The sequence below is a fragment of the Leucoraja erinacea genome, chromosome 8 (genome assembly GCF_028641065.1).
Source record: "Leucoraja erinacea ecotype New England chromosome 8, Leri_hhj_1, whole genome shotgun sequence".
Lineage (NCBI taxonomy): Eukaryota > Metazoa > Chordata > Chondrichthyes > Rajiformes > Rajidae > Leucoraja > Leucoraja erinaceus.
Window position 1 is genome coordinate 15772334 of NC_073384.1, and position 27852 is coordinate 15800185.

At 43.3% G+C, this 27852-nt stretch overlaps 1 protein-coding gene across 6 annotated transcripts in view; it reads right to left on the minus strand.

The window, feature by feature from the left end:
- The window catches only part of adgb (androglobin), a 205511-nt gene that overhangs the window by 72716 nt on the left and 104943 nt on the right, over nt 1-27852 (minus strand). For all 6 annotated transcript variants that reach the window (XM_055639044.1, XM_055639046.1, XM_055639043.1 and 3 more), the window contains 5 exons: nt 22620-22779; nt 14257-14320; nt 13140-13278; nt 8424-8565; nt 3455-3569 (listed from right to left, as the gene is read on the minus strand). In XM_055639044.1, coding sequence (XP_055495019.1) covers nt 3455-3569; nt 8424-8565; nt 13140-13278; nt 14257-14320; nt 22620-22779 — 620 coding nt within the window. The remainder of the gene's footprint in view (nt 1-3454; nt 3570-8423; nt 8566-13139; nt 13279-14256; nt 14321-22619; nt 22780-27852) is intronic.

The window sequence follows — 27852 nt, forward strand, 5'->3', positions numbered from 1 at the left end:
CAATGAATGATCAAAGACTCGGAACAGTAAATCTTCCAGATAACCCAGTTTTCAAACTGAACACTAAACTCAACAATTTCATATCATAACACCAATCTCTTTAGAAGGATCTCGACGCGAAACGTCACCCATCCCTTCTCTCCAGAGATGCTCCAGTTACTCCAGCTATTTGTGCCGATCTCTTTTTATTTGACTTTGTTCATGATTCTGCTTATCCCCATGTTCACTTTTTCAGAATATTTTTTGAAATTTCTCTCCGTTGTCAACTTGTTTAGTCTCTGTCTGACTATAATGTGAGCATTAAAAAAACTCACCAGACCAGGTGGCTCAAATGAACATGGCTGTTTATTACTGTGGCTCCTCTGGACTAACTCTGGAACTGTCTGCAAACAACGTTGTAAACCAATGGGCAAACAATCTTACAGTGCGATAAGCCGTGAAAAATAAGTTATTCTTCCACAGGCATTATATCATATATAGCATCCCATTTTTGTTTTGTATTAATTACAGTTTTTCATTAGATTTTACTACCTTCAATGCTATGGGAAATCTTCCCTTCTTTCTATTTCTGCACATTTTCGCTGGACTGAAAATGTCCTTAAAATTCTCTCACATTTCTTATTTTTTTCAGTTGTTAAGAAATTAGGTTTGCAAATTCAAACATAAGGGACAGATTGTGTGCAAACTTTGCAGTTAACACGACTTTTAGATGCCATGCCTTGTTCTGGATAAGGCTTCTCCAATTCTCCAATTTTAGGTAACTTCTACAAACACATCCCTCCCCCTTAGGCTGTGGGTCGAGGAGCTTTATTCCAGTGTTTCATGACCCAAGTCACAGAACTACATGAAATTTTCACATATTGTGTAAAAAAACTATATAAATCACCCCTGAAACCCGTCATGAACAAGACTTGCACATTTTTATTAAATTCGAGAAAAAACGGAAACATTTCGGGTATTTTTAGTCCAATCAAAGCACGTTTAACATTGAGTTGTCTGCCAGTTGGCCAATCACACGCTTTGTTTCAGGCTAGCACACATCATTCATTCATTCACTCACTCACTAACTCACCCACTCATTCATTCATTTATTCATTCATTCATGAAGTTGAGGGCCTAAATATACGTATCAATAACAAGGTAAATTAAACATTTGCACTAATGCCAGCTGTTATAGAGTAATAAGTCTTAATCATTTAATCTCGGAGCTGCCTGCGATAACTTACTGGGAAAAGGTGCTCTCCGATCGCGGGGCCTATGTATTTAACATAGTAAAGCCGCGGTCTCAATTAAAAAGTGGCCGATTCGCGAGCGCGGAGCCGCGGATCTTCTCCGCGGGTGGGGGGCTGTACATAGTGCAGTCCATAGCGGCCGGTTCCAGGAAAACGGAGGAATACCTTTATTATATATTATTATACCTATATATATATTCCAGATAGTAATATAGGTATAATAATATAAGAATAGAATAGAATAGAATAGAATAATATAATATATTATTATATCTATATATATTCCAGATAGTGATATAGGTATAATAATATAATAATATTATATTATCTGGAATATATATAGTTATAACATATTATATTATACCTATATATATATATATTTACACATATATATATATATATATATATTATACCTATATTATTATACATATATTATATTATTATACCCATATCACTATCTGGAATATATATAGGTATTATTTTATTATTATACCTATATTAATATCTGGAATATATATAGGTATAGTAATATAAAATATTATAATATTATATTATATTATATTATTATACCTATATTACTATCTGGATATATATATATTATAATTATATTATTATACCTATATTACTATCTGGAATATATATAGGTAATATAATATATAATATATTATTATACCTAAATATAATATTATTATACCTATATTACTATCTGGAATATATATAGGTATAATGATATATGGTTTAAATGGACTGCAACACAGAAATAGGCTGCCCAATGTGTAATATGGGCATTGGCCACTAGATGGTGCTTACTTTCCCGATCTCATTTTCTAATTAGTTTAATTAATTAATGTGCAACCTTCGGCAATGACGAGTTATGACTTCCTTCTCAATTATATTTCATCTAAATCTATGGAAAATTCCATGTGGTTTGGTGACTTGGGCCACGAAAACTGATTTCTAGACACATTTTTAATGCTCGGCCCACAGCCTACCTCCCCTCCCTCTTCCTCCACTAAAAGTCCATTGACCAGTTCCACAGTTGCAACGATGTATCCCCCTTGAGCTCACACTGTCTCCAACCAACAATTGGCCTATAAGGGAAGCCCCAGTTTTTACCTCTCTTCCAGTTTCCTACCACCCCACAATCAGTTTGAAGAATGGTCTCAATTCAAAATGTCACCTATCCATTTTCTCCAGTGATGCTGCCTGACCACATGAATTATTCCAGCATTTTGTGTCTATCGCTGGATGAGGCTTGTTCTGCATTGTTGGGAAAGATCCCTGGAGATATATAATTTGGGATATCTTCCCAAGTAAATTTTCAATTCAATCAGAGGTTGGAAAGAAGTTGACAGTGCTGCAATGTACCCCAAACTCCTGACCATTCTTTTTGATGTGAAATCCACTCTTACAGATCAGCTGTCTCAGGTTGAAAAACGTAAACAGGAAAGTTGCTTCTTATACTGATTTTTGCTGTTTTTCAATCTCTTTGCAGTTTTATACAAAACTACATTCAAACTACATGAATACATTGAAATAGCCCACCCTTCTCCTCCCTTCCCTTCCCCAAACTTGCCCAATCTTCCTTTCCTTTCTCTTCTCTTCCCTTCCTCAACTTCACCAACCTTCCCTTCCTCAACTTCTCCAGCCTTCCTTTCCTCAAAGCAAGAAAAGTTGCATCAGATGTTTCAAAAATTAAATCTATAACACCAATTAAAGAAAAAAAATGTCCCCATAGGAGGCTCAGTTAAGCGTACTTCAAGAAACTTAATCACTGCATGCTTTTTCATTGTTACAGGATTGATAATTAATTTAAGCTCAGAATGTGATGATGCTGACTCAACTGAGTACTGCTTAAGGTGCACTGGAACTTTCAGGTAATGACTTCTATTTACACCCACTCCTTTGCCAATGGCTTCTACCCATCCCCATCCACCATGGAGTGCACAGTTTGGTTCCAACCTAACCAGACGGACGATATTTGATCGGGGTTGGACGATATTGGACGGGGTTTTCAAACTGAAATCTGTCTTCTGGGTTTTCAGTTGGACTTTGCGTGGAACCACCGGGTGGGATGGAAGATTCAGTAAAGCGCTGATTGTATGGGCGTGGACTTCCTACAAATGGGAGGGCCTGTGTGATTTTCCAATCCGTGTTCATTAATAGGTAAGTCATGAGTTTCTCCCTGATGGTTTCTGCAGTTGTTCTTGTTTACTACATACCTTGCCAAGATTTGATAAAATTAAATCTTCATCACCAAAGATAAACGGCACATTACCACTAATGTTGATGTTGTATCCCAGGGGAGCAGTGGCAGTGAACCGCAACACATGACGCCTGGAAGGGAAGCACAATAAGCCACATTAGAGACATTAAGAGGCTCACCAGTCAAACATGATAAACACGAGGGTGCCTTATTTCACCAAGAATAATCTATCATATAAATATCTTTTGATATTAGTTAGTTATTGTAAACAACTGAGTCATACAATCTAAAATCCAAGATCATCTTTAATCAGCATTCAAACTATAGCGGTACAGCAGGTTATTAGTTGTCAGATCATCATAACCGCTTCCAAGACTGAGCAGTACAGGAAGTGGGTGTTAATATAAATGGTACAGTAGGGAGGGGTTAGTGATGTTAGTCTACTATGATTGGTTGTCATGCATAAACCAATCTACAGTTATGGAGCATTTGGAAATCTTCACAAAATTGAGAAAGCCAAGATGAGAATTTGTAAATTTAGTTTAGTTCAGTTTAGAAATACAGTGCAGAAACAAGCCCTTTGGCCCACCGAGTCCGTGCCGACTAACGATCTCATGCACACTTAAGGGGCTGTCCCACTCTGGAGTTTAGAAGGATGATAAGATATCTCATTGAAACATATAAGATTGTTAAGGGCTTGGACACGCTAGAGGCAGGAAACATGTTCCCGATGTTGGGGGAGCCCAGAACCAGGGTCCACAGTTTATGAAAAAAGAGTAAGCCATTTAGAACAGAGACGAAGAAACACTTTTTCTCACAGAGAGTGGTGAGTCTGTGGAATTCTCTGTCTCAGAGGGCGGTGGAGGCAGGTTTTCTGGATGCTTTCAACAGAGAGTTAGATAGGGCTCTTAAAAATAGCTGAGTCAGGGGATATGGGGAGAAGGCAGGAACGGGGTACTGATTGGGGATTATCAGCCATGATCACATTAAATGGTAGTGCTGCCTCAAAGGGCCGAATGGCCTACTCCTGCACCTATTGTCTATTGACCTCGTGTCGACCATGCTGCGAGTATGAGTTGAGGGCAAACTCTTCCAAACTCGCGGATTAGATCGCCACAGTGGGACAGCCCCTTAAGGATGAGTGGTGGAATATTGCGTTGGGGGAATGGGGCACAACGGGTCCCACTTGGTCAAGTTACTATTAAAGTTTCTCTCCTTTCCTGTCACATCCTGGTTATTATTACCCAAATTGCCCAACAGAACAACTCCATCTTCTTTGAAATTGGAATATAAGAATATTTAGAGCATGGTGGAAGTGCCATCTATCAGATGCAATTAATTAAACTCTTATGAAGATTATTTTTTCTTAGCCCTTTTTGTGCATGGAGATTTAATAAATAAAAAACGAAATTAGTTACAAACAAATGACCAACTTGCAAAGAAGGCCTTCCATGCAATTGAATTGGAAACATCATATTACCCAGGAGATGAATTTCTTACAAATATCCATGTATGATTATACCAGTGTGATGGCATTTCCTTCTAAGTCTTTCCCTTAACTTTTCTTTACTTTACTTTAGAGATACAGCCCGAAAACAGGCCCATCAAGTCTCTCCACCAGAATATGTAAAAAATATCAATTGTTTCCATGGCGACCTTTTTTTACTTCAGCATGTTGAAAAATACGCCGCGACCTAGCTGAGGCCTCGAGTACGCAGGGAATACTCTCGAGCATGAAGCAGAGTTACAAAGACCTCCTAGGTTAATTCCCCGGATGGCGGGACTGTCATATGCTGTGAGAATGGAGCAGCTGGGATTGTACACTCTCTGTGCCCCCTCCCTCTATGCCCCCCCTCCCCCCTGGTGGTTAGTGTGTGTGTGTGTGTGTGTGTGTGTGTGTGTGTGTGTGTGTGTGTGTGTGTGTGTGTGTGTGTGTGTGTGTGTGTGTGTGTGTGTGTGTGTGTGTGTGTGTGTGTGTGTGTGTGTGTGTGTGTGTGTGTGTGTGTGTGTGTGTGGGCACCAAAGCCCCCCCCCCCCCCCTCGCAACTGTGCGTTGAGGGTACGGGACCCAACGGGTCCCACTTGATCTAGTATACTGTTAAATGTCTTGTTTTGTTTCCATATGTGTGTGGCTGATGGAGATTGTATCTACGCCCAAAACAGTACATGGTAGCGCTAATATTTTTGCAGAACCTTACTCATCTTTTTCCCGTCGTCGATCTTGTCAAGTTTCCTTCAGATTTGTTGCTATATTTCACAACTTATTGATATTTAAAGGTTTAATATAGCCAACTTTGGAATAATAACTGACGAGACGTTTATGTCAGCTACCAGTGATGATGTCACAATTGCTACATTGTTGCAATCTCGGTACACTCAGTCCAGTATCCTTTTTTAAAAATCCTGGCAGCATGGAGGGCGGGTTTTAAAGTGCTGGGGGAGGCAGGTGAAGTGCAATTGGAATTTTTTTAAAGTCCAGTGCTGGGGGAGGCAGCAGAGTGGTGGAATCTTACATTGGAGACCAGGTTGCGTTTGGGGGACCAGGCCTCCTGTGTGGGCTATGGGTGAGTGGTGGAATATTGCGTTGGGGGAACGGGGCCCAACGTTTCCCACTTGGTCAAGTTATTATTAAAGTTTCTCTCCTTTCCTGTCACACCTTGGTTATTATTACCCAAATTGCCCAACAGAACAACTCCATCTTCTTTGAAAATACTTGAGTGCATTACCTTTTTAACAGAAAAATACATATCCTATACGAAAAATTACAAACCTGCCAGATTTTATTGGAATCAAATATAGTGTGAAGAAAATCCTTTGGAAATGGTCAGCCATTCTGATTTTTTAACTTCTCTGATGCAACCTTCAAGTATTTCTGACATCTAATAAGTTATATACACTATATTGCCCCACCATAAGAATTTTTGAACAATATCATTTAATGAATAGAATTGATTGCTGGAGAGTTGGAAAGTGCTGATATAATGTTGGACAAAAGAGGCTTGATGGGCCAAAGAAACAACAGCTTATTTTCATGTTCATACGTGATAGGAGTAGGATTAGACCATTTGGCCTATTAAGTCGTAGAATGTAGGTGAACAGAGGGATCTGGGAATAACTGTGCACAGTTCCCTGAAAGTGGAATCTCATGTAGATAGGGTGGTAAAGAAAGCTTTTGGTGTGCTGGCCTTTATAAATCAGAGCATTGAGTATAGAAGTTGGGATGTAATGTTAAAATTGTACAAGGCATTGGTGAGGCCAATTCTGGAGTATGGTGTACAATTTTGGTCGCCTAATTATAGGAAGGATGTCAACAAAATAGAGAGAGTACAGAGGAGATTTACTAGAATGTTGCCTGGGTTTCAGCAACTAAGTTACAGAGAAAGGTTGAACAAGTTAGGGCTTTATTCTTTGGAGCGCAGAAGGTTAAGGGGGGACTTGATAGAGGTTTTTAAAATGATGAGAGGGATAGACAGAGTTGACGTGGAAAAGCTTTTCCCACTGAGAGTAGGGAAGATTCAAACAAGGGGACATGACATGAGAATTAAGGGACTGAAGTTTAGGGGTAACATGAGGGGGAACTTCTTTACTCAGAGAGTGGTAGCTGTGTGGAATGAGCTTCCAGTGAAGGTGGTGGAGGCAGGTTCATTTTTATCATTTAAAAATAAATTGGATAGTTATATGGATGGGATGGGAATGGAGGGTTATGGTCTGAGCGCAGGTATATGGGACTAGGGGAGATTATGTGTTCGGCACGGACTAGAAGGGTCGAGATGGCCTGTTTCCGTGCTGTAATTGTTATATGGTTATATGGGTATATGGTTATAAGTCTACTCCACCATTCAATCATGGATAATCTATCTCTCCCTCCTAATCCCATTCTCCTGCCTTCTCCCCATATCCCCTAACACCTACACTAATTAAGAATCAATCTATCTCTGCCTCAATAATATCTATTGACTTGGCCACCACAGCCTTCTGTGGCAATGAATTCCATAGATTCGCCATCCTCTGTCTGCAGAAATCAGATTTTACTGAGCTTCTCCAGCACTTTATGTATCTTTTCATAAACCGGCAGGTTGTGGTTAAAGCATTGGGGCCACAGTGATTATGTCAGCACGGAACAATTTCTGCTTGCAATTTCCCCATGTGTGGGTCTGCAGTTAAAAATTCAATCCACTTCCAAATAATTAGATAAGCAGGTTTGCCAAATCAAGGGGCGTAGATCAACAACACAAGAAAAAACTGGGCAATTTACACATTTCCAGGCCACTTTTATATTCTATGTTTCCCCTCTCCTGCTGGTAGGAAGGTTCCAATTACATTTACATTAATGATTCTTTTCAGTGGTGCTGCTTGTACTAATAGTGCCATCTCCTGGCACCAATACTATATGTTAGCCTGAAGATGGATACAAAATGTTGGAGTAACTCAGCAGGACAGGCAGCACCTCCGGAGAGGAATGGGTGATGTTTTGGGTCGAGACTCTTCTTCAGACCTCGGGTCTTGACCCAAAATGTCATCCATTCCTTCTTTCCAGAGATCCTGCCTGTCCCAGTGAGTTACTCCAGCATTTTGTGTCCATCTGCAGTTCCTTCCTACACACATGTTTGCCTTCAGGAAATGTGCTGTGGAAAGAAGCAGTGTACAACTCTGCATGACCACCTCATGCAGCATTCAGTAATGCCAGCTTCAGCTACCTCTTCAAAGTTTACAATGTTGGCCAATGACTGGAAATTCTTCTTTTCCAGATTCACCACAGTTTTGCTCTTTTAATTTTAATTCTCCGTTGTAATAATTAATTCCGTCTATCCCTGTACGTTTTCTTAGAAATAATCATATACTTCTACAATATTGTGGCACCCTGTGAATAACAGCTCCTGACAGAAAATTAAGTACATTTACCTATTTTACTTGCTTTTCATGTGTTTACATTTATAACAAATTTGTAATTGTGAACCGAATTCGGACGCAAGGCCTCTACATACCCACTGGGCAGTTCTAAGATGGTCGATTTTGTAGCCAGTGTTTTCATGTACAGAATTGGTGGATTTGAAACAAAACTCTTCCAGCAGTACCTTTCAGCCAGGAGCACCCCTGGCATCAGGCCTGAAGCCTCCTTCTGATGATCTAGTTAAAAAATATAAAAGGAAAAAATATATTAATGCCTTTTAATATAAAATGCCCACAAGAATGTACAGCTTAAACTTTTGAACTATTAGACAAAGGGAACCACAGTGCAATCTTCTGAGTCAATCGATCAATGATTCTCTTCTGTGTACCCAGGGGTGGGTCACACCTATTGGGAGTGTCGGAGCTTTTTCTTTTGTAAGCACTGTTTCCCAATTCTCAAATGCCTCCCACACACGTTATAAAATGCAAACTAACATTTTTTTAAATTTAAATTTTAGAAGAAAAAGGTGTGAAGAAGATGGCAAAATGGAATTTGCACTGATAGAATACTGGTTACTTCAACATCTCCCAAACCCGCATTCTCTCTCCCCCTCTCTCTCCCCCCCTCTCTCTCCCTCTCTCTCTCCCTCCTCATTCTCTCTCTCCCCCTCTCTTCTCTCTCTCTCCCTCTTCTCTCTCCCTTCCTCTCTCTCCCTTATCTCTTCTCTCTCTCCCCTCTTCTCTCTCCCCTCTCTCTCTCCCTCCTCTCTCTCTCTCTCCCCCCTCTGCTCGCTCCCTTCTCTCTCTCCTCCTCTCTCTCCATTTGTCTCTATCTTCTCTCTCTTCCCCCCTCTCTCTCTCTTCTCTCTCTCCCTCTCTCCCTCCTCTCTCTCTCCCTTCGCTCTCTCCCCATTCTCTCTCCCCTCTTCTCTTTCTCCTCCTCTCTCTCCACTCTTCTCCTCTCTCTCCCCCTTCTCCCCCTCTCTCTCCCTTCTCTCTCTCCTCCGCCTCCACCCACGAGAACATCCCAGTCACTGACCGCGGTCGGAGGGAGGGGCGGGGGAAATCACCCTGGTGTGGGGGTTGGGGTCCAATGGCAGTGCATCACGGTCAGTGACTGTGGGACGCTCCCGCGGGTGGAGACGGAGGAGAGAGAGAAGAGGAGAGAGAGAAGGGAGAGAGAGGGTGGGAGAGGAGAGGAAGAGAGGAGGAGATAGAGAGAAGAGGGAAGAGAGAGGAGGAGAGAGAATGGAGAGAGAGAGAAGGGGAGAGAGAGAAGGGACAGAGAGGAGGTGAAGAGAGAGGAGGTGAAGAGAGAGGGGAGAGAGGAGGGGAAGAGAGAGGAGGAGAGAGAGAAGAGTGGAGAGAGAGAGAGGAGAGAGAAGAGGGGAGAGAGAGGAGAGAGAGAAGGGAGAGAGAGAAGGGAGAGAGAGAGAGAAGGGAGAGAGAGAGGGGGGGAGAGAGGGGAGAGAGAGAGGAGAGAGAGAGAGAGAGAGAGAGAAGGGAGAGAGAGAGAGAAGGGAGAGAGAGGAAGGGGGAGAGAGAAGTGGGGAGAGAGAGAGAGAGAGAGAGAGGGAGAGAGAGGGGAGAGAGAAGGGGGAGACGGGAGCGTGGGGTTCATTTTCCCACACAAGCCATAGGTGACTGGGCAATCTGAACCCAAGCACCAAGTTGAAAGCGGCCAAAGGTGTGCATCGCTCGGGACAGCCCCCACTCTCCCACGGCTGTGGGTCCGGGTGGAGCGGAGGTTTGGGACAATGTTCATGCCTTCACAGTGATGTGACGGATGCGGGGGTCTGGACCAATCGCTGACAAGTCCCCCCCCCCCCGGCAACGTCAAGTCCGTTATTGGACTTTTCTGTTTAGCGGCAGTCGGTCCTTTGGCCTGTAGGCGACGCCGCCTTTCGGGTAGGTGGCGTTTCGACAGAGCGGCCATTCGGGAAGTTTGCTTTTAGATGACGCAGCTTTTCAGTTCCTTGGGTTTTAGGCTTCCCGCCCTTTTAGTTAGTTTGCATTTAAGCGTCCCATCCTTGTGGTTAATAGACGTTTCGTCTTCGTACTCTTTCGGTTTATTGTCGTTTCGGCCTTGTTTCCATTCCATTCTTTGGCTTTGACTTCTTTGATTCGGCCTATCGTCCATCGGCGTCACTTCCACACACGCTGACAGCAGCAATGGATTAGGGGACTAACATTTGCTTAAGCACTGGCCATCGACACGGTGGCACAGCAATAGAGTTGCTGCCTTACAGCTCCAGTCACCCGAGTTTGATCCTGGCTAAGTGCTGTCTGTATGGAGTTTCTATGTGCTTCGATTTCCTTCCACACTCCAAAGATGTACTAGATATGTGGATTAATTTGGCTTCAGAAAAAATTATTAATTTCTCTGATATTCCAGAGAAAACAAACCAAATTTGTTCAACCTTTCTTTATGGGTCATACAGACTAATTTAGGCTGCACCTGGTAAACCTCTTTTGCATCCTCTCCAAAGCCTCCACATCTTTTTGGTAATGGGGCGACGAGAACTGCACACATTTGTCATGAAGCGACCATAACAATTCTATGGATATAATTCTACGTACTTATCCTTTGGATGAATCTGATAACAAGTGGGTATTATCTTAAATTAATTTTAGGTAATGCTAGAAAGCATTCCTTCGAAGTATAGTGGAAGAGTGGATCATTCTCCTCAAAAAACGATTCAGTTTAGATCAAGCTGGAATTAAAAAATTCCAATCAGTTCATTTTTGTTGAATAAAGGTATTAAGATTACAGAACCAAGTTGGGTAGATGGAGCTGAGATAAAGAACAATATTTAAATCACGGAACAAGCTCAATAAGTTGAAACATTTTTTTCTGTACCCAAATTTATATGGCTGAATATTAGTAGTAAGCACAAGGTAGTGATTGTGGGAGACTTCAATTTTCCACACATAGACTGGCTTGGAGTTTGTAAAATGTGCGCAGGATAGTTTTTTGCAGTAAAACATAGAGGTACTTACTAGAGAAGGGGCAGTGCTGGACCTCCTGTTAGGAAATGAGACAGGTCAGGTGGGGAGGTATGTGTGTGGGGACTTTGGGTCAATTTTATAATTATGGAGAAGGTCAGAACACATAGACTGGCTTGGAGTTTGTAAAATGTGCGCAGGATAGTTTTTTGCAGTAAAACATAGAGGTACTTACTAGAGAAGGGGCAGTGCTGGACCTCCTGTTAGGAAATGAGACAGGTCAGGTGGGGAGGTATGTGTTGGGGAGCACTTTGGGTCCATTGATCACAATGTCCCTGTGAGGTTGAAAGCTATCTACAAATAATTATAGGCAGGCAGGAAATGAGATGCTTGAGGAGTATAAAGAATGTAAAAAGAATCCATAAAGAAGATATGAGGTTGCTTTGGCAAGTAAGGTGAAAGTAAATCCAAAGGGTTAGTTTCAAAAGGATATAATTGATGGAGAGTCAGAGTGGACAGCTATCTGCAGAGCTGAACCAAGGGTATTCCCCAAGGAGAAGGATTTTTATGTGAGGTAAGGGAGAAGCTATGGAAAAACTATGGCTAAAGAAGAGGAAGTACTGACACTTTTGAGATGCGAAAATCTCCAAGGATTTAAATTGAGGAGTGAAAATAGGGGGCCATGACAGAAATATTTGTTTTCATGGAAACGGGAATGGTGCCAGAGGATTGGCGTACTGTGCATGCTGTTCCATTGTTTAAAAAGGATTCTAAGAGAAACCTGGCAGGACATTTGAAGTGGTGGGCAAATTTGGAAAGGATAAGAGGATTTGGGCAGAATCTTTATGTCCCTGAATGTTTTGAAAAGGTTACTAAATTGATGAAAGTAATAATTGGATGTTGTCTATATGGACTTCAGTAAGGTTCGACATGGAAGGTTGGTTAAGGGTTCAAATTAATGGTGGAGTAGCAACATGGATTCAACAGAAAAAGAGAGATATGGTATGGCAAGGTTGGAGGCCGGTGATAGGGGGCCGGGGATCTGTGTGGAGGAAATAAAATGATAGAAAAGTGCTAAATAGGATTAGTAAGTAATGATACTAAAATAGACGGTGAGGGATTGCTGTGGCAAGTAAGGTGAAAGTAAATCCAAAGGGTTTCTACAGCTATATTAATAGCAAAAGGATAACGGGGGATAGCATTGGTCCGTTAGAGAGTCAGAGTGGACAGCTATCTGCAGAGCCAAAAGAGATGGGGGCATTGGTGAGACCAAATCTGGAGTAAGGTGTACAGTTTTGGTCGCCAAATTATAGGAAAGATGTCAACAAAATTAGAGAGAGTACAGAGGAGGTTTACTAGAATGCTGCCTGGGTTTCAGCAACTAAGTTACAGAGAAAGGTTGAACAAGTTAGGTCTTTATTCTTTGGAGCGCAGAAGGTTAAGGGGGGACTTGGTAGAGGTCTTTAAAATGATGAGAGGGATAGACAGAGTTGACGTGGATAAGCTTTTTCCATTGAGAGTAGGGAAGATTCAAGCAAGTGGACATGATTTGAGAATTAAGGGACAGAGGTTTAGGGGTAACATGAGGGGGATCTTCTTTACTCAGAGAGTGGTAGCTGTGTGTAATGAGCTTCCAGTGGAAGCGGTGGAGGCAGGTTCGAATTTATCATTTAAAAATAAATTGGACAGGTATATGGATGGGAAAGGAATGGAGGGTTATGGTCTGAGTGCAGGTAGATGGGACTAGGTGTGAATAGGTGTTCGGCAAGGACTAGAAGGGCCGAGTTGGCTTGTTTCCGTGCTGTATTTGTTATATGGTTATATTGTTAATGCAATATTGAAAATAAATTGTTCTAGACACTGACCTTTTTCATTGCTTTCCTTGCTGAGGCTTTTCTCACAACTGAGATCCCCCCAGCGTACCAAGGCCGAGAAGGTAACCAAAATTTCTATGGGCTTTAGATCATCAACTAGTAGATAGAATGGTCCTCGGTCATCTGTGAACTAAACCATCATCGTTAAGACCATTTTAACAAGATACCCAGGTTGAAGAATCAATAGAATCTTTAAAATATATACATTTAGCTTAAATACATAGCAAACTAAGCATATGTCTGATACTTTAGGTTTTGCAGCTCACGATACATTGGAGTAATCCACAGTGCATCAATAACAGCAAAAATACTTAGGATTTATACAGCGCATTTAACATAGTAATAAGTCCTAAGCACTTTACATCATGTGTTTGCAAACCAATCACACGAGTGATAGTCGGATAGGGAGATAGAGAACTTAGTAACGTGGTGTCAGGACCATAACCTCTCCCTCAATGTCAGCAAGACAAAAGGAGCTAGTTATGGACTTCAGGAAGCATAGTGGAGTACATGCAATCTGCATCTGATGGTGCCAAAGTGGAAAAGGTTGAGAGCTTCAAGTTCCTTGGCGTTAATATTGCCAACGATCTGTTGTGGACCAAACTCATTCATGCGACAACCAAGAAGGCACAACACCGCCTGTACTTCCTGAGGAAAATTATGGGCTGAATGGCCTAATTCTGCTCTAATCTGGCAGAAGGTACAGAAGCTTGTGCATCACCTAATATTTTCCCATCAGTTATCAGGGTGCTAATTGGTCCTTCCATTAGCCAGGGTACCGTCAAAACCACATCTACACCATTGTGGACAGTTGACTTTGTCGATGGAACCGTTGTACTTCAATGATGAGAACTATATTCTGCATCCTGAATTTTCCCCTTTGCCTTTGCTTTATCTATTGTAATTGTGATTGTCTTGATTCTATTTATGCATGGTATATTTGATCTGTTTGCAAAGCATGCAAAACAAAGCTTTCCACTCGATACACATGACAATAATAAACTAAACTTATGGAGAGTAGTATGGTAGCAGGGTAAATGTATTTTTGAAGAAAGTTCAAATTAAAAATGCAACAAAAAACCATTAAGAACCAACGCACGATTGTTACCTTGAACGTTGACTTGTCAACCGAGTAAATGTATTTACTTGAGTTATGGAAAATTATCAGTGAGCTGAAATTAAATTAAAATGCAAAAAGATCAGGTGTCATACTCAAAAGCTACTTAGTAATTTAAATGTAAAATCTTGGTTTGAGATCATAATATCATTAAGTTGTTCAGAAAGTAATTTTCTTGTGATTTTGAATTTAAGTCGTTCTTACACCATAGTTTATGGAATGTTTATTTTAGTTTGTTTTCATAAGCAAATGTGAAATATCTGCAACTTGTGGAATACAAAATCACATCACAATGTCAGATATGCCACAGCACTCAAACTTGCCATCTCCATTGTTTATCCAGCAGATTTATGTTTTCCATATCTGGAGGCACTTTTGAACACTTCAGAAGCTTCCCACTAGGTGGAGCAAGCAAGCTCCAGGATCCGGTTGATCTCAGGCAATGTAGCCAATATACTTGTCATGTCACAAGATTCTTCTCTTGATTTTCACAAATTCAAATTTGAATTGAATTGAATTGAATAATACATTTAATGCCAAGTAAGTATACATACGAGGAATTTGCTTTGGTGCATTGCTCGCAAGTAACAACACGATATACAGTAGACAATTAAAAATAAAACATTATAATTTAAACATGTGAAGAATTAAATAAAATACCAGAGCAAAAGGTACCTACAGATCTTTTGGCTGTGGTGTAAAGCTGCTGCTCGTGGAAAAAAAATCTGTTTTTATGTTTGGCTGTGGCGGCTTTGACAGTCCAGAGTCGCCATCCAGAGGGAAGTGCTTCAAAGAGTTTGTGGCCAGGGTGAGAGGGATCAGAGATGATGTTAGCCACTCGCTTCCTGGCCCTTCCAGTGTACAGTTCGTCAATGGGGGGAAGGTTGTTTGACAGCCTAAAGACTTTTGACCCGTTTTCAAAACTATTCAAATTGAGTTATATAATTTAAAATTAGGATTCAAATGTTTTAAAAATGTACTTTAAAATATAAAGTTATTAATTTGTTTAATCAAAAATTAAAAATAAATTAAGCTTTCCTTAACCCTCAAAAGTGGACTAATCTCCTGACATAAATGATTGCGGTTGTTTGAAGAAAGTATGCAGAGCAAATTCGATGGGCCAAAGGCCTAATTCTGGTCCTATGTCTTATGGTTTAATAGTGTTCAATGCCGAGGCCAGATTACACCAAATGGGTGACTATCGGTCAGTTCAATTTAGCATATGACAGTTAATCTTTGGCAGACTTATTTATTTATGATAATAGAACATGACTGCAACTAATAACAATGTAATTTTTTTCAAAGTGTAAATCACATCATCTAGACTTTCAGGTAGTAATTAGTGTTAAAGTGCTTATACTAAATTAGTATTATTTTGGATTAACATGTTTTCTACAGAGTAATTATTTGCTTCTTATATTTGGCGTCACTGCAAAATCTAAGATAATTATTAATAGTTCCAAATAGACTTCTAGACAGTTCCAGCAAATTTATGTAAGATTTATATAATAGATTTATATTAGCGGTCATACAAGTGGTGTGGATAAAGATAAATATTCTTGTGATTCTGAAAAGCATTTGATAAAGTGTTGCATCAAAGGTCACTCAGAAAAATTAAACCTCACGGTAAAGGATGTTGTAGAGGTCCATGCCTTGTGTGAACACTCAGTTTAATAATTAACCGATACAGCCCCGTCACTCACGCTCGCATCAAGTTAATATTTAACTATTATGCCATCGCTCGTGAGCACACCCGAGTTCCACTCCAACCGCCAAACCCTTGAATTCCAACTGCCGCATGGCCCGACCCCTGACCCCTGACCCCGTGATAGGTCAGCCCAGATCACACCCGGTCCATGTGAGAGTTTGAGCCCAACTAACAACGGTTCGATACCAAAATGGCTCAGCCCGCCACATGACCCCCCCCCCCCACCTCCCCTCCACCCCAGAACCGGAGTAATGGAGGCAGTTAGGCTCATGAGTGAGGCGGCCTGATCTCGTGTACGCGGCATCTCCTGTGTTCGGGGTCGCAGCTGGCAGAGTTGAGGGCGGGTGCGGTTGTTACGGTGGATGCCCTCTGTGTGCCACCTGAACTGGTTTGTCAATGTCCAAGTGTGCCGACTTAAGACGGTCCACGGAGACAGTCTCATGCCTGCCGCCCATGTTGATGATATAAAAGTCGTGGTGCGTGTTGCAGTACCTGGAAAAGTCCCTCGTAAGGCCTATGCAGTGACAAGCGGCGAAGGAAGACGTACTGGCAGTCCTGGAAGGCGGGTGGGACTTACGTGGTGGTGAGTCCGTGGCGGAACATCGGGACTGGAGAGAGCATGCCCACCTTCTCCCGGAGGCGAGTCTGCAAGGTCGTGAGCAGATTCTGATGTCCACGTGCCGCCATGATGAAGTCCCCTGGGACTGTAAGCAGGGCGCCGTACACCAGCTTGGCCGAGGAAATTGCCATATTCTCTTTCGGGGCAGTGCCTTTGCCCAGCAGGACCCACGACAACTCGTCCATCTGGGCCTATAAGCCGTGCCTTTGGGGATGCCTTCAGATGTAGGTGAAAACGCTCCACTAGGCCGTTTGCTTGTGGGTGGTAGGTCGTGGTGTGGTTCAGCTGAACGCCAAGCAACCGGGCCATTGCTGACCACAACTCGGAGGTGAACTGCGCACCTCTGTCAGAGGAGATGTCCACCGGCACACCAAAGTGGGCGGTCCAGTGGGCAGTGAGGGTACGAGCACACGTCGCAGTGGAAGTATCCGAGAGCGGGATGGCTTCCGGCCATCTCGTGAATCTGTCCATGATGGTGAAAAGGTGAGTGATACCTCTGGATTGGGGCAACGGTCCAACGATGTCAACGTGGATGTGGTCGAAAAGGCCGGTGTGGTAGGGCGAAATTCTGCAGCGGCGCTTTGATGTGTCTCTGAATCTTTGAGGTTTGACAGGGGATGGATGTCCTGGCCTAATTGCCGACCGATTTGCGCAACCTGTGCCACATGAACTTGGGTGTCATCAGTGCCGTTGTTGCCCGGATGGAAGGGTGAGCTAAACCATGAACCATGTTGAAAATCTGGCAGCGCCAGGCTGCAAGCATGATGGGTCTTGGCTGCCCGGTAGACACGTCGCAAAAGAGCGAGGTGTCAGCGCGCCCGAAATCGCACATCCTCCAACAACAGAGATGGAGGTGCGGTAGGCGAACATCTCATCCACTCGCTGGGCGGCCGCTAAGGCCGTGTAGTCGACATCTGGGGCCAAAGCATGGACGGCATTTATAGCGGTGTGGGACCACGCATCTGCACCCGGTTGTTTTTGCCTTGCCTGTGATGTGCTGGAAGCAAGTTGTGAAATCGAAGATATAGGCCAAGTGACGCTGCTCCCAGGATGACCAGGGATCTGACACCTTGGCAAAGGCAAACGTGTCGGTGAAAGCTGTGAAACCCGTCCTCGAGGAAGTAGCGGAAATGCCGAACGGCCAGATAGAGCGCGAGGAGAACCCAGTTAAAAGCACTGTATTTCTGCTCAGGGGGGGTCTCAGGTGACGACTGAAAAAGGCGAGGGGCTGCCAGCTTCCATCGATCAGTTGTTCTAGCACTCCGCCCACGGCTGTGTCGGACACATCACTCATGAGAGCAGTTGGTGCGTTGGCCCGTGGATGTACCAGCAGCGTCGCCTTTGCCAGTGCCAAACAGTGATAGAAGTTTACCATGCCAATAAAGTCTTTAGTCCCTTCACCGTAGAGAGTTTGGGAAACTGGCGAATGACCTTGACCTTGGTCGGGAGCATGACCACGCCATGCTGATTTATGTGGTGGCCGAGGAAACTGATGGAAGGGAGGCCAAACTGACACCTGGCAAGGTTGATGGCCAGGCCATGCTCGTGGAGCCAATAGCAGTGCTGCCGGAGGTGTGCGACGTGTTCCTGGCGAGAGCAGCTGGCGACGAGGATGTCGTTGAGGTAAATGAACATAAAGTCCAGCCCACAGCCCACCATGTCCATGAGCCATTGGAAAGCCCGGGTGGTGTTCTTAAGGCCAAAAGGCATCCGTAGGAATTAAAAGAGCCCGAGCAGGGCGATGAGAGCCGTTGGGGATGTTGTCCGGGTGGACCGGAATCTGATGGTAGCCACGTGACAAGTAGAATTTGGAAAAAACTTTGGCGCCACCTAGATTGGCCGTGAACTCCAGGATGTGACGGTACCGGTCGGCCGTTGTGACATCATTGAGACGGTGGTAGTCCCCACAGGATCTCCGTACCCAACACGGTTTGAGGACCATGTGAAGTGGAGATGCCCACGGGCTGTCTGCTGTCGCTTGTGAGCACACCCGAGTTAAACTAAAACTGCCAAACCCTTGAATTCCAACCGCCAATCCTTTGAATTCCAACCGCTGTTGTGTTTCGGCTGTTGTAATAACTGAAGCGTTACACCATGATAAAGGTCCAAAGACTTTATTAACGACATAGCATATATAACTTCATACTAGCATGTCTTTCTAATTCTAAAGGGAACAGGCAGGTGGGCGTAACTACCAAAGCATGACTCATAACATGAGCGACACTGATCTACATCCTCCCCCTTAAAGAATCAATAACATGACAAAACCATTAACTAAGTAAGACATGCATAGCAATTGATAATAAACTGGAAGAAAGTCAAACATAGTCCCGGGTACTTCACAACCTGTCTACAAACACAACCAGCACGTGTACTATAGAGACCATCTCCGTTCTTTCCCCCAGGGGAAAGGGCAGGTGGTTTCACCGGCGAGGGAGACTAGACCAGCATTCCTGGAGACGAAGCAGGAGACCGTGGAGCAGTCGAAGAGGTACAGGCAGAGGTGCCATTGCAGACATGGATTGTTGTGCTGGTAGAGGCATAGGAGTGCCGCTGGACGCAGACGGAAGTGTACTTGTACGGTCTAGATAATATGGAGGAGGAATGGTTCGTTCACAGGCAGGATATGTTGTCTGTTACGCCTGTAGGTGCCGCCATCAGCACTGACGATATACGAACATGGCTCTGAGGCAATTTCAGAAATCACTCCAGTACGGTCATGGCCTTTGTCAGTCTGTAAACGGACCACACCTGCCCCTTGGTCAGTGGTGGCAGTGGCCTACTTGTCTTGTCAAACTATTGTTTTTGAATATCACGCTTCTGTTGTCACCTGGGGTGAACCTCCTCAGGTAGAATCACTTGTGGGATCAATGCCAGATCCACTACAGGCACTGTGGCACGGGTCTGCCTGGACAATAAACATTGAGCGGGTGAGCCCAAGATGGGGTCACGGGAGATATTGCGTAAGTTGAGCAGATCCAAAAATACATCGGATTTAGCTCGATATGAACGTTCCATGAGCTGTTTAGCACTTTTGACAGCTCGTTCATCCAGCCCATTAGACTGTGGATATACAGGGCTGCTGGTGATGTGGCAAAAATTCCAGTGTCTAGCAAACTCCTTGAAGTGTTGGCTGGTGAATTGACTGCCATTGTCAGTTAGAAATCTGCCCGGAGATCCGTGGACTGAAATGTGGTGAGATAACTTCGAAATCACTCTGCTGGAAGTGGGGCTGCTAAGGAAATCAATGTCAAACTATCCTGAATACGAATCAACGAATACCAGGTACTGCTTGCCATGCCAATCAAATGGGAGAATCTGTCGAGTTATACGTTAGTTATACTAATCGATAATTGCTTTAATTGTAATGGTTCACATGCCGCTGTTCGTGACCGTTGCCCTGCGTATGGGAAACTATGTCGATTCTGCAACAAAATAAACAATTTTATTAAGTGTTGTCGTTCACGTAGTAACAGATTTCAAACGAAACAAGAGATGCAGCTGCTGGAGATGCCGTTTCAGTGTTTCTTTGCTTCTGGAAAAAACAGCCAAGCAGATAACGTTGCAACGAGCTCCAGAATCGAACTTCATCACATATATTTCTAAAATCGCATCAACTTGCGATATGTTTCAGTGCGCTAACGAATAACACTACAGGTTCTCCCTGTCTCTGGCACAGTGAAAAAAACAGATGTCGTTCAATGCTTTAGTTAGTCTGTTACACATAATTGTCGGAATTTACGCAGGAGGCATTTAAGGTCACGGATAGATTCTGCAGGAATCTGGACACCATTTGCATCAATCTAGCCAGTTCATAGTGAAATCTTCTGGCACGACGAACAGCTTCCGTGCCTGCCAAATTAAGAAGGATTGACACACGAACAGCAGGATCAGCAGTAGGGTGTGCTGCATCAATGTAGATAGAAAAATCCTCTTCAAATACATGCCATTGTTCTGCAAGATCTTCATCAAACACCAAGATCTCTAGTTTTTTTTAGAGCAGAAGCCATTGCAAAACAGTTGAAAAACAAATAAACTAAAATAAAAGCAATAGAATTAAACAAGGAGTGAGTTTGTACACTCTGACACCATGTTGTGTTTTGGCTGTTGTAATAACTGAAGCTATGATAAAAGTCCAAAGACTTTATTAACGACATAGCATATATAACTTCATACGAGCACATCTTTCTAATTCTAAAGGGAACAGGCAGGGAGGACTACTGTAAAAGCAAGTGGGCGTAACTACCAAAGCATGACTCATAACATGAGTGACACTTATCAACAACCGCCTAACGGCCCACCACCCTGACCGCATGATTGGTTCCTCCAGATCACACCCGGTCCATGCAAGAGTTCGAGCCCGACCAACGACGGTTCAATACCAAAATGGCTCAGTCTGCCACAATGTGATATTTTGGCATGGAAAGAATATTGGTTGGGTAACAGGAAAAGGAGTGATCATAAATTAGTCTTTATCCAGTTGACATGATGTAATGAGCGTCGTAACACAGGGAGGAATGGTGAGCCAAAACCTTTTTTTTTACAAATGACTTGGATGAAAGCATCAATGTTGCTACATTTGTTGATGTCATGAAACATAGAAACAAAGAAAATGGGTGCAGGAGTAAGCCATTCGGGCCTTCGACCCAGCAACGCCATTCATTTTGATCATAGCTGATCATCCAAAATCCAAAACCCGTTCCTGCTTTCTCCCCATATTTCTTGATTCCATTAGCCATAAGAGCTATATCTAACTCTCTCTTGAAGACATCCAGTGAATTGGCATCCACTGTCATCTGCGGCAGAGAATTCCAGATTCACAACTCTCTGGGTGAAGATAGATAGGAAGGCAAGTTGTGAAGAAAGCTTAAGGAGGATACAAAAGGATATAGGCAGGTTAGCGAGTAAACACAAATCTGGCAAATGGACATAATTTGGGAAAATATTAATTGTAAATGTAAAATAATGAAGCTAATTATCCAAATAATGAGAAATTGTGGTGTTCTGAGATGCAGGAGGGTTTAAGTGTCATTAAAGATTAACATGTAAGATTTACAAATCAGGAAAGATAACTGAATTTTATCATATGTATCATATGAATTTTATCATATAAAAGTCGAGTGGTTATGCCCCATTATATAGGGAATTAGTCAGATTAAATCTCAAGTTCTGTATTGTATTGGTCTCTTTATATTGGTGATGATCTTAATTCATTGGAAGCAGATCAGAGAAAGTTAAGTCTGAAGAAGGGTCCCGACTTGAAATGTTGCCCATCCACGTTCTCTGGAGATGATATCTGACCCGCTGAGCTATTCCAGCACTTTGTGCTTTTTTTGGGTAAACCAGCACCTGCAGTTCCTTGTGTCTTCAGAGAAAGTTTACTCAACTAATACCTGGAATACACAGGTTACATAATGAGGAAAGATTGGCTAGGCTAGGTGTGTATGCTGGAGTTTAAGAGTGTGATTAACAGATTCAAGTGAAAAAGTGAATTGTCTAGGATTGACTGTTCATTGAACTTCCAATTAGGAATAGTTTGGAAAAAGCTACTAGTGGCAATTAAAACTGGAACAAACAGACTAGGGTCGGAGCCACACCAAGGTGAACTGCAAAGAGATGAAGAACAGGGTGGTCCTCATCCAAAGTTCTTATCATGTGAATGACATACCTTCCAACTAACCATGGATAACTGCATGTTGCCACCAGTATGGAGATTGCATCACATCTTCCAGAATTGGCAACCCTAAAAGTCCATGATTCGTATTTAAACACACGAATATTAATGGGGGGGAACAAGCAGCGATATATGCAGCAGGATGTTAAGTGTGTCTGCTTTTGGAGGAACTCATTCAATGGATGTGTACAGCACTCGCACATACATACATGGGCAAACTTAATGTGCTTAATGATCATTTGGATGTGGGTTTTCTAGTAATCTGCGTTAGTCACATGAACATGGGTACAAGAACCAGTAATTATGTTGTGACCTCTGTAACAGATTTAATAATGGTGGAAAGGATGCCTTACTGGAAACACTTGCAGAAATCTTCATGATCAATCCATTTTTCCTTACAAAACTTCTGATCTAACGTGAATGAGAATGTGACATCGGAGGTTGCGTCAGCGTTCAATATCTGGCTGGATGCCCGTGACAGCTCAGTGTTGATATGGAGGATGGAGGTGTTTTCTGAAACAGAGAAGGTGTCATTAGGGGCTTTAAAAAAAACAAAATTTTCTAATACCTTAGAATGACTCTGTGAATGATGAAACACTTTTGAAGTAAAGTCAATTTACACCCGAGGATCAAAGAAAAGAAAATAAGGAAATGCATGCTCTCCCTGTGACTGCATGGAATTTCCCCAGTTCTACCAACATCCCGAAACATGCTTCTTCTTTAGTAAATAAAACACTTTATAGTGTTACTAGACCAAGTGCATCACACTCAAACTAACCAGGGGGAATGGAATTAATGGGATTGCTCAGAGAGCCAGAGTTGGAATGGCCTACATCAAAGATACAAGGAATTGCGATTGTACGTTCTCCCTGTGACCACGTGTGTTTCTCTGGGTGCTCCGTTTTCCACCTGCATCCCAAAGACGTGCAGGTTCGTAGGTTAATTGGCTTCTGTAAATTGCCCCTAGTGTAGGACATAGAAGTAGTGTATCAGTAATCGGTGGTTGACGTGGTTTTGAAAGGTGGCCGAAGGGGCTTTATCCACACTGTATCTCTAAGCTAAGTGAAAACTGGTCCACACAAGGATCAGTACAGTTACTGATTACAATGGAAAAGAAGGACTACTGACAGATAGAAACATAGAAAATAGGTGCAGGAGTAGGCCATTCGACCCTTCGAGCCTGCACCGCCATTCAATATGATCATGGCTGATCATCCAACTCAGTATCCCGTACCTGCCTTCTCTCCATACCCCCTGATCCCTTTAGCCACAAGGGCCACATCTAACTTCTTCTTAAATATAGCCAATGAACTGGCCTCAACAACCTTCTGTGGCAGAGAGTTCCAGAGATTCACCACTCTCTGTGTGAAAAATGTTTTTCTCATCTCGGTCCTAAAGGATTTCCCCTCTATCCTTAAGCTGTAACCCCTTGTCCTGGACTTCCCTAACATCGGGAACAATCTTCCTGCATCTAGCCTGTCCAACCCCTTAAGAATGTTGTAAGTTTTTATAAGATCCCCCCTCAATTCTAGCATGTACAAGCCAAGTCTATCCTGTTTTTCTTCATATGAAAGTCCTGACATCCCAGGAATCAGTCTGGTGAACCTTCTCTGCACTCCCTCTATGACAATAATGTCCTTCCTCAGATTTGGAGACCAAAACTGTACGCAATACTCCAGGTGTGGTCTCACCAAGACCCTGTATATCTGCAGTAGAACCTCCCTGCTCCTATGCTCACAAGAAATGTTTCTTTGTGTGTTTTGTATGGGGGGTGGTGTGCGGGAAACCGTTTTGGCCGCCTCCTCCATGGAGAGGTGACTTTTTCCAGGTCGCCTCCCCGTGGCCTAACAACGAGGATCGGCGTGGCCTTTCCCGGAGACGCGCCCGGGTCTTCAGCGGCGGGTGCAGCATGGACTCTCTGCGTGGAGCGGGTGAGCCCTCGCTGGGGTTCGCTGGAGGGGAGCACTCCGTTTCGCTGGCCCGGGGCAGCCGGCAGCCTGAAGCCACGGTCTGCACAGCTCCAGCTCGGGATCCCTCGTGGGGGACCCGGGGGAAGAAGAAGCCATCACTGCCGGCCCATGGCCAACTTCTACCGCCGGACCACCGCCGGCGTGGACTTACCATCACCCTTGGAGGGGAGCTTCGACCGCCGGCCCTGCGATCTGCGATGCATCTGGCTGCGGCGCGGCGGGGACTTTAAATCTTCGACCGCCGGCCTGCGGCCAACACCAACTTAAAGCCGCAGTCTCCGGTGGGGAAGAGCAGATCGTGGACTTACCTGGACTTGTACCTTGTCCTTTTACCATCTGGACGCCCGCAGCGGCAACTGCGGAGGGTTGAGGTCCGGACCATGGGGGAAAATGGAGGAGGACTGGCCAAATTGTGTGCCTTCCACCACAGTGATGAATGCTGTGGTGGATATTTATGTTAAATTTTTATTGTGTTTTTGTGTGTGTTCTTTACAATTGTACCGCTGCTGACATATTCATTTCACTTGCACTTATGTGGAATGTGACAAATAAACCGTATTGTATTGTATTGTACTCAAATCCTTTTGCTACGAATGCTAACATACCATTCGCTTTCATCACTGCCTGCTGCGCCTGCATGCCTACTTTCAATGACTGGTGTACCATGACACCCAGGTCTCGTTGCATCTCCCCTTTTCCTAATTGGCCACCATTTAGATAAAAGTCTGCTTTCCTGTTTTTGCCACCAAAGTGGATAACCTCACATTTATTCACATTATACTGCATCAGCCATGCATTTGTCCACTCACCCAGCTTATCCAGGTCACCTTGCAGCCTCCTAGCTTCCTCCTCACAGCTAACACTGCCCCCCAGCGTGTGATCCGCAAATTTGGAGATGTTGCATTCAATCCCTTCGTCCAAATCATTAACATATATATTGTAAATAGCTGGGGTCCCAGCACTGTGCCTTGCGGTAACCCACTAGTCACTGCCTGCAATTGTGAAAAAGACCCGTTTACTCCTCCTCTCTGCTTCCTGTTTGCTAGCCAGTTTTCTATCCACATCAACACTGAACACCAATACCATGTGCTTTAAGTTTGTATACTAATCTCTTATGTGGGACCTTGTCGAAAGTCTTCTGAAAGTCCAGATATAACACATCCACTGGTTCTCCCCTATCCACTCTACTAGTTAAATCCTCAAAAAATTCTATAAGATTCGTAAGACATGCTGACTTTGTCCAATGATTTCACCACTTTCCAAATGTGCTGCCATCCCATCTTTAATAACTGACTCCAGCAGTTTCCCCACTACCGATGTTAAACTAACTGGTCTATGATTCCCCGTTTTCTCTCTCCCTCCCTTTTTAAAAAGTGGGGTTACATTAGCTACCCTCCAATCCTCAGGAACTACTCCAGAATCTAAAGAGTTTTGAAAAATTATCACTAATGCATCCACTATTTCTGGAGCTACTTCCTTAAGTACTCAGGGATGCAGCCTATCTGGCCCTGGGGATTTATCGGCCTTTAATCCATTCAATTTACCTAACACCACTTCCCGGCTAACCTGAATTTCACTCAGTTCCTCCATCTCCTTTGACCCGCGGTCCCCTGCTATTTCCGGCAGATTATTTATGTCTTCCTTAGTGAAGACGGAACCAAAGTAGTTATTCAATTGGTCTGCCATGTCCTTGTTCCCCATGATCAATTCACCTGTTTCTGACTGCAAGGGACTTACATTTGTTTTAACTAATCTCTTTCTCTTCACATATCTATAAAAACCTTTGCAGTCAGTTTTTATGTTCCCTGCCAGTTTTCTTTCATAATCTATTTTCCCTTTCTTAATTAAACCCTTTGTCCTCTTCTGCTGGTCTCTGAATTTCTCCGAGTCCTCTGGTAGGCTGCTTTTTCTGGCTAATTTGTACACTTTTGCTTTGATACTATCCCTGATTTCCTTTGTTATCCACGGATGCACTACCTTCCCTGATTTATTCTTTAGCCAAACTGGGATGAATAGTTGTAGTTCATCCATGCAGTCTTTAAATGCCTTCCATTGCATATCCACCGTCAACCCAGGATGTTCCAGGACAAGGGGTCACAGCTTAAGGATAAGGGGGAAATCCTTTAAAACCGAGATGAGGAGAACTTTTTTCACACAGAGAGTGGTGAATCTCTGGAACTCTCTGCCACAGAGGGTAGTTGAGGCCAGTTCATTGGCTATATTTGAGAGGGAGTTAGATGTGGCCCTTGTGGCCAAGGGGATCAGAGGGTATGGAGAGAAGGCAGGTACGGGATACTGAGTTGGATGATCAGCCATGATCATATTGAATGGCGGTGCAAGCTCGAAGGGCCGAATGGCCTACTCCTGCACCTAATTTCTATGTTTCTATGTTTAACCCTTGAAGAATTAATTGCCAGTCAATCTTGGCCAATTCACGTCTCATACCCTCAGAGAGTAACCTTTCTTTAAGTTCAGAACCATTGTTTCTGAATTAACATTGTCACTCTCCATCCTAATGAAGAGCTCCACCATATTATGGTCACTCTTGCCCAAGGGGCCACTCACAACAAGACTGCTAACTAACCCTTCCTCATTACTCAATACCCAGTCTAGAATAGCCTGCTCTCTTGTTGGTTCCTCTACATGTTGGTTTAGAAAACTATCCCGCATACATTCCAAGAAATCCTCTTCCTCAGCACCCCTGCCAATTTGATTCACCCAATCTATATGTAGATTGAAGTCACCCATTATAACTGTTTTACCTTTGTTGCACGCATTTTTAATTTCCTGTTTGATGCCATCCCCAACTTCATTACTACTGTTAGGTGGCCTGTACACAACACCCACTAGCGTTTTCTGCCCCTTAGTGTTTTGCAGCTCTACCCATATCGATTCCACATCCTCCAAGCTAATGTCCTTCCTTTCCATTGCGTTAATCTCCTCTCTAACCAGCAACGCTACCCCACCTCCTTTTCCTTTCTGTCTATCCCTCCTGAATATTGAATATTGAATATCCCTGGATGTTCAGCTCCCAGCTTTGGTCACCCTGGAGCCATGGCTCCGTGATCCCAACTATATCATAATCATTAGTAGCTATCTGCACATTCAACTCATCCACCTTATTACAAATGCTCCTTGCATTGAGACACAAAGCCTTCAGGCTTGTTTTTACAACGCTCTTACCCTTTGTACAATTATGTTGAAAAGTGGCCCTTTTTGATTTTTGCCCTAGATTTGTCTGCCTGCTACTTTTACTTTTCACCTTGCTACCTATTGCTTTAACCCCATGTTACATCCCTCTGTCTCTCTGCTCACACATTTAAGAAACCCACCACCTCTTATTCTGTTTATTATTGTTTTCTTCTTCCCCCCCCTACATGTTGGGTCTGAGTGCTTCCCGTCTCTGCCTCCTGCCTCACACACTGTCTACTAGCTTTCTCTATTTGAGTCCCTCCTCCCAACCGTTCTAGTTTAAAGTCTCCACTGTAGCCTTTGCAAATCTCCCCGCCAGGATATTGGTCCCCCTCGGGTTCAAGTGCAACCCATTGGAACCCGAGGGGTACAAGTTACCGAGTACTCTTTTTATTTGAATTGAGTTGATTTAATTATTTCTTAG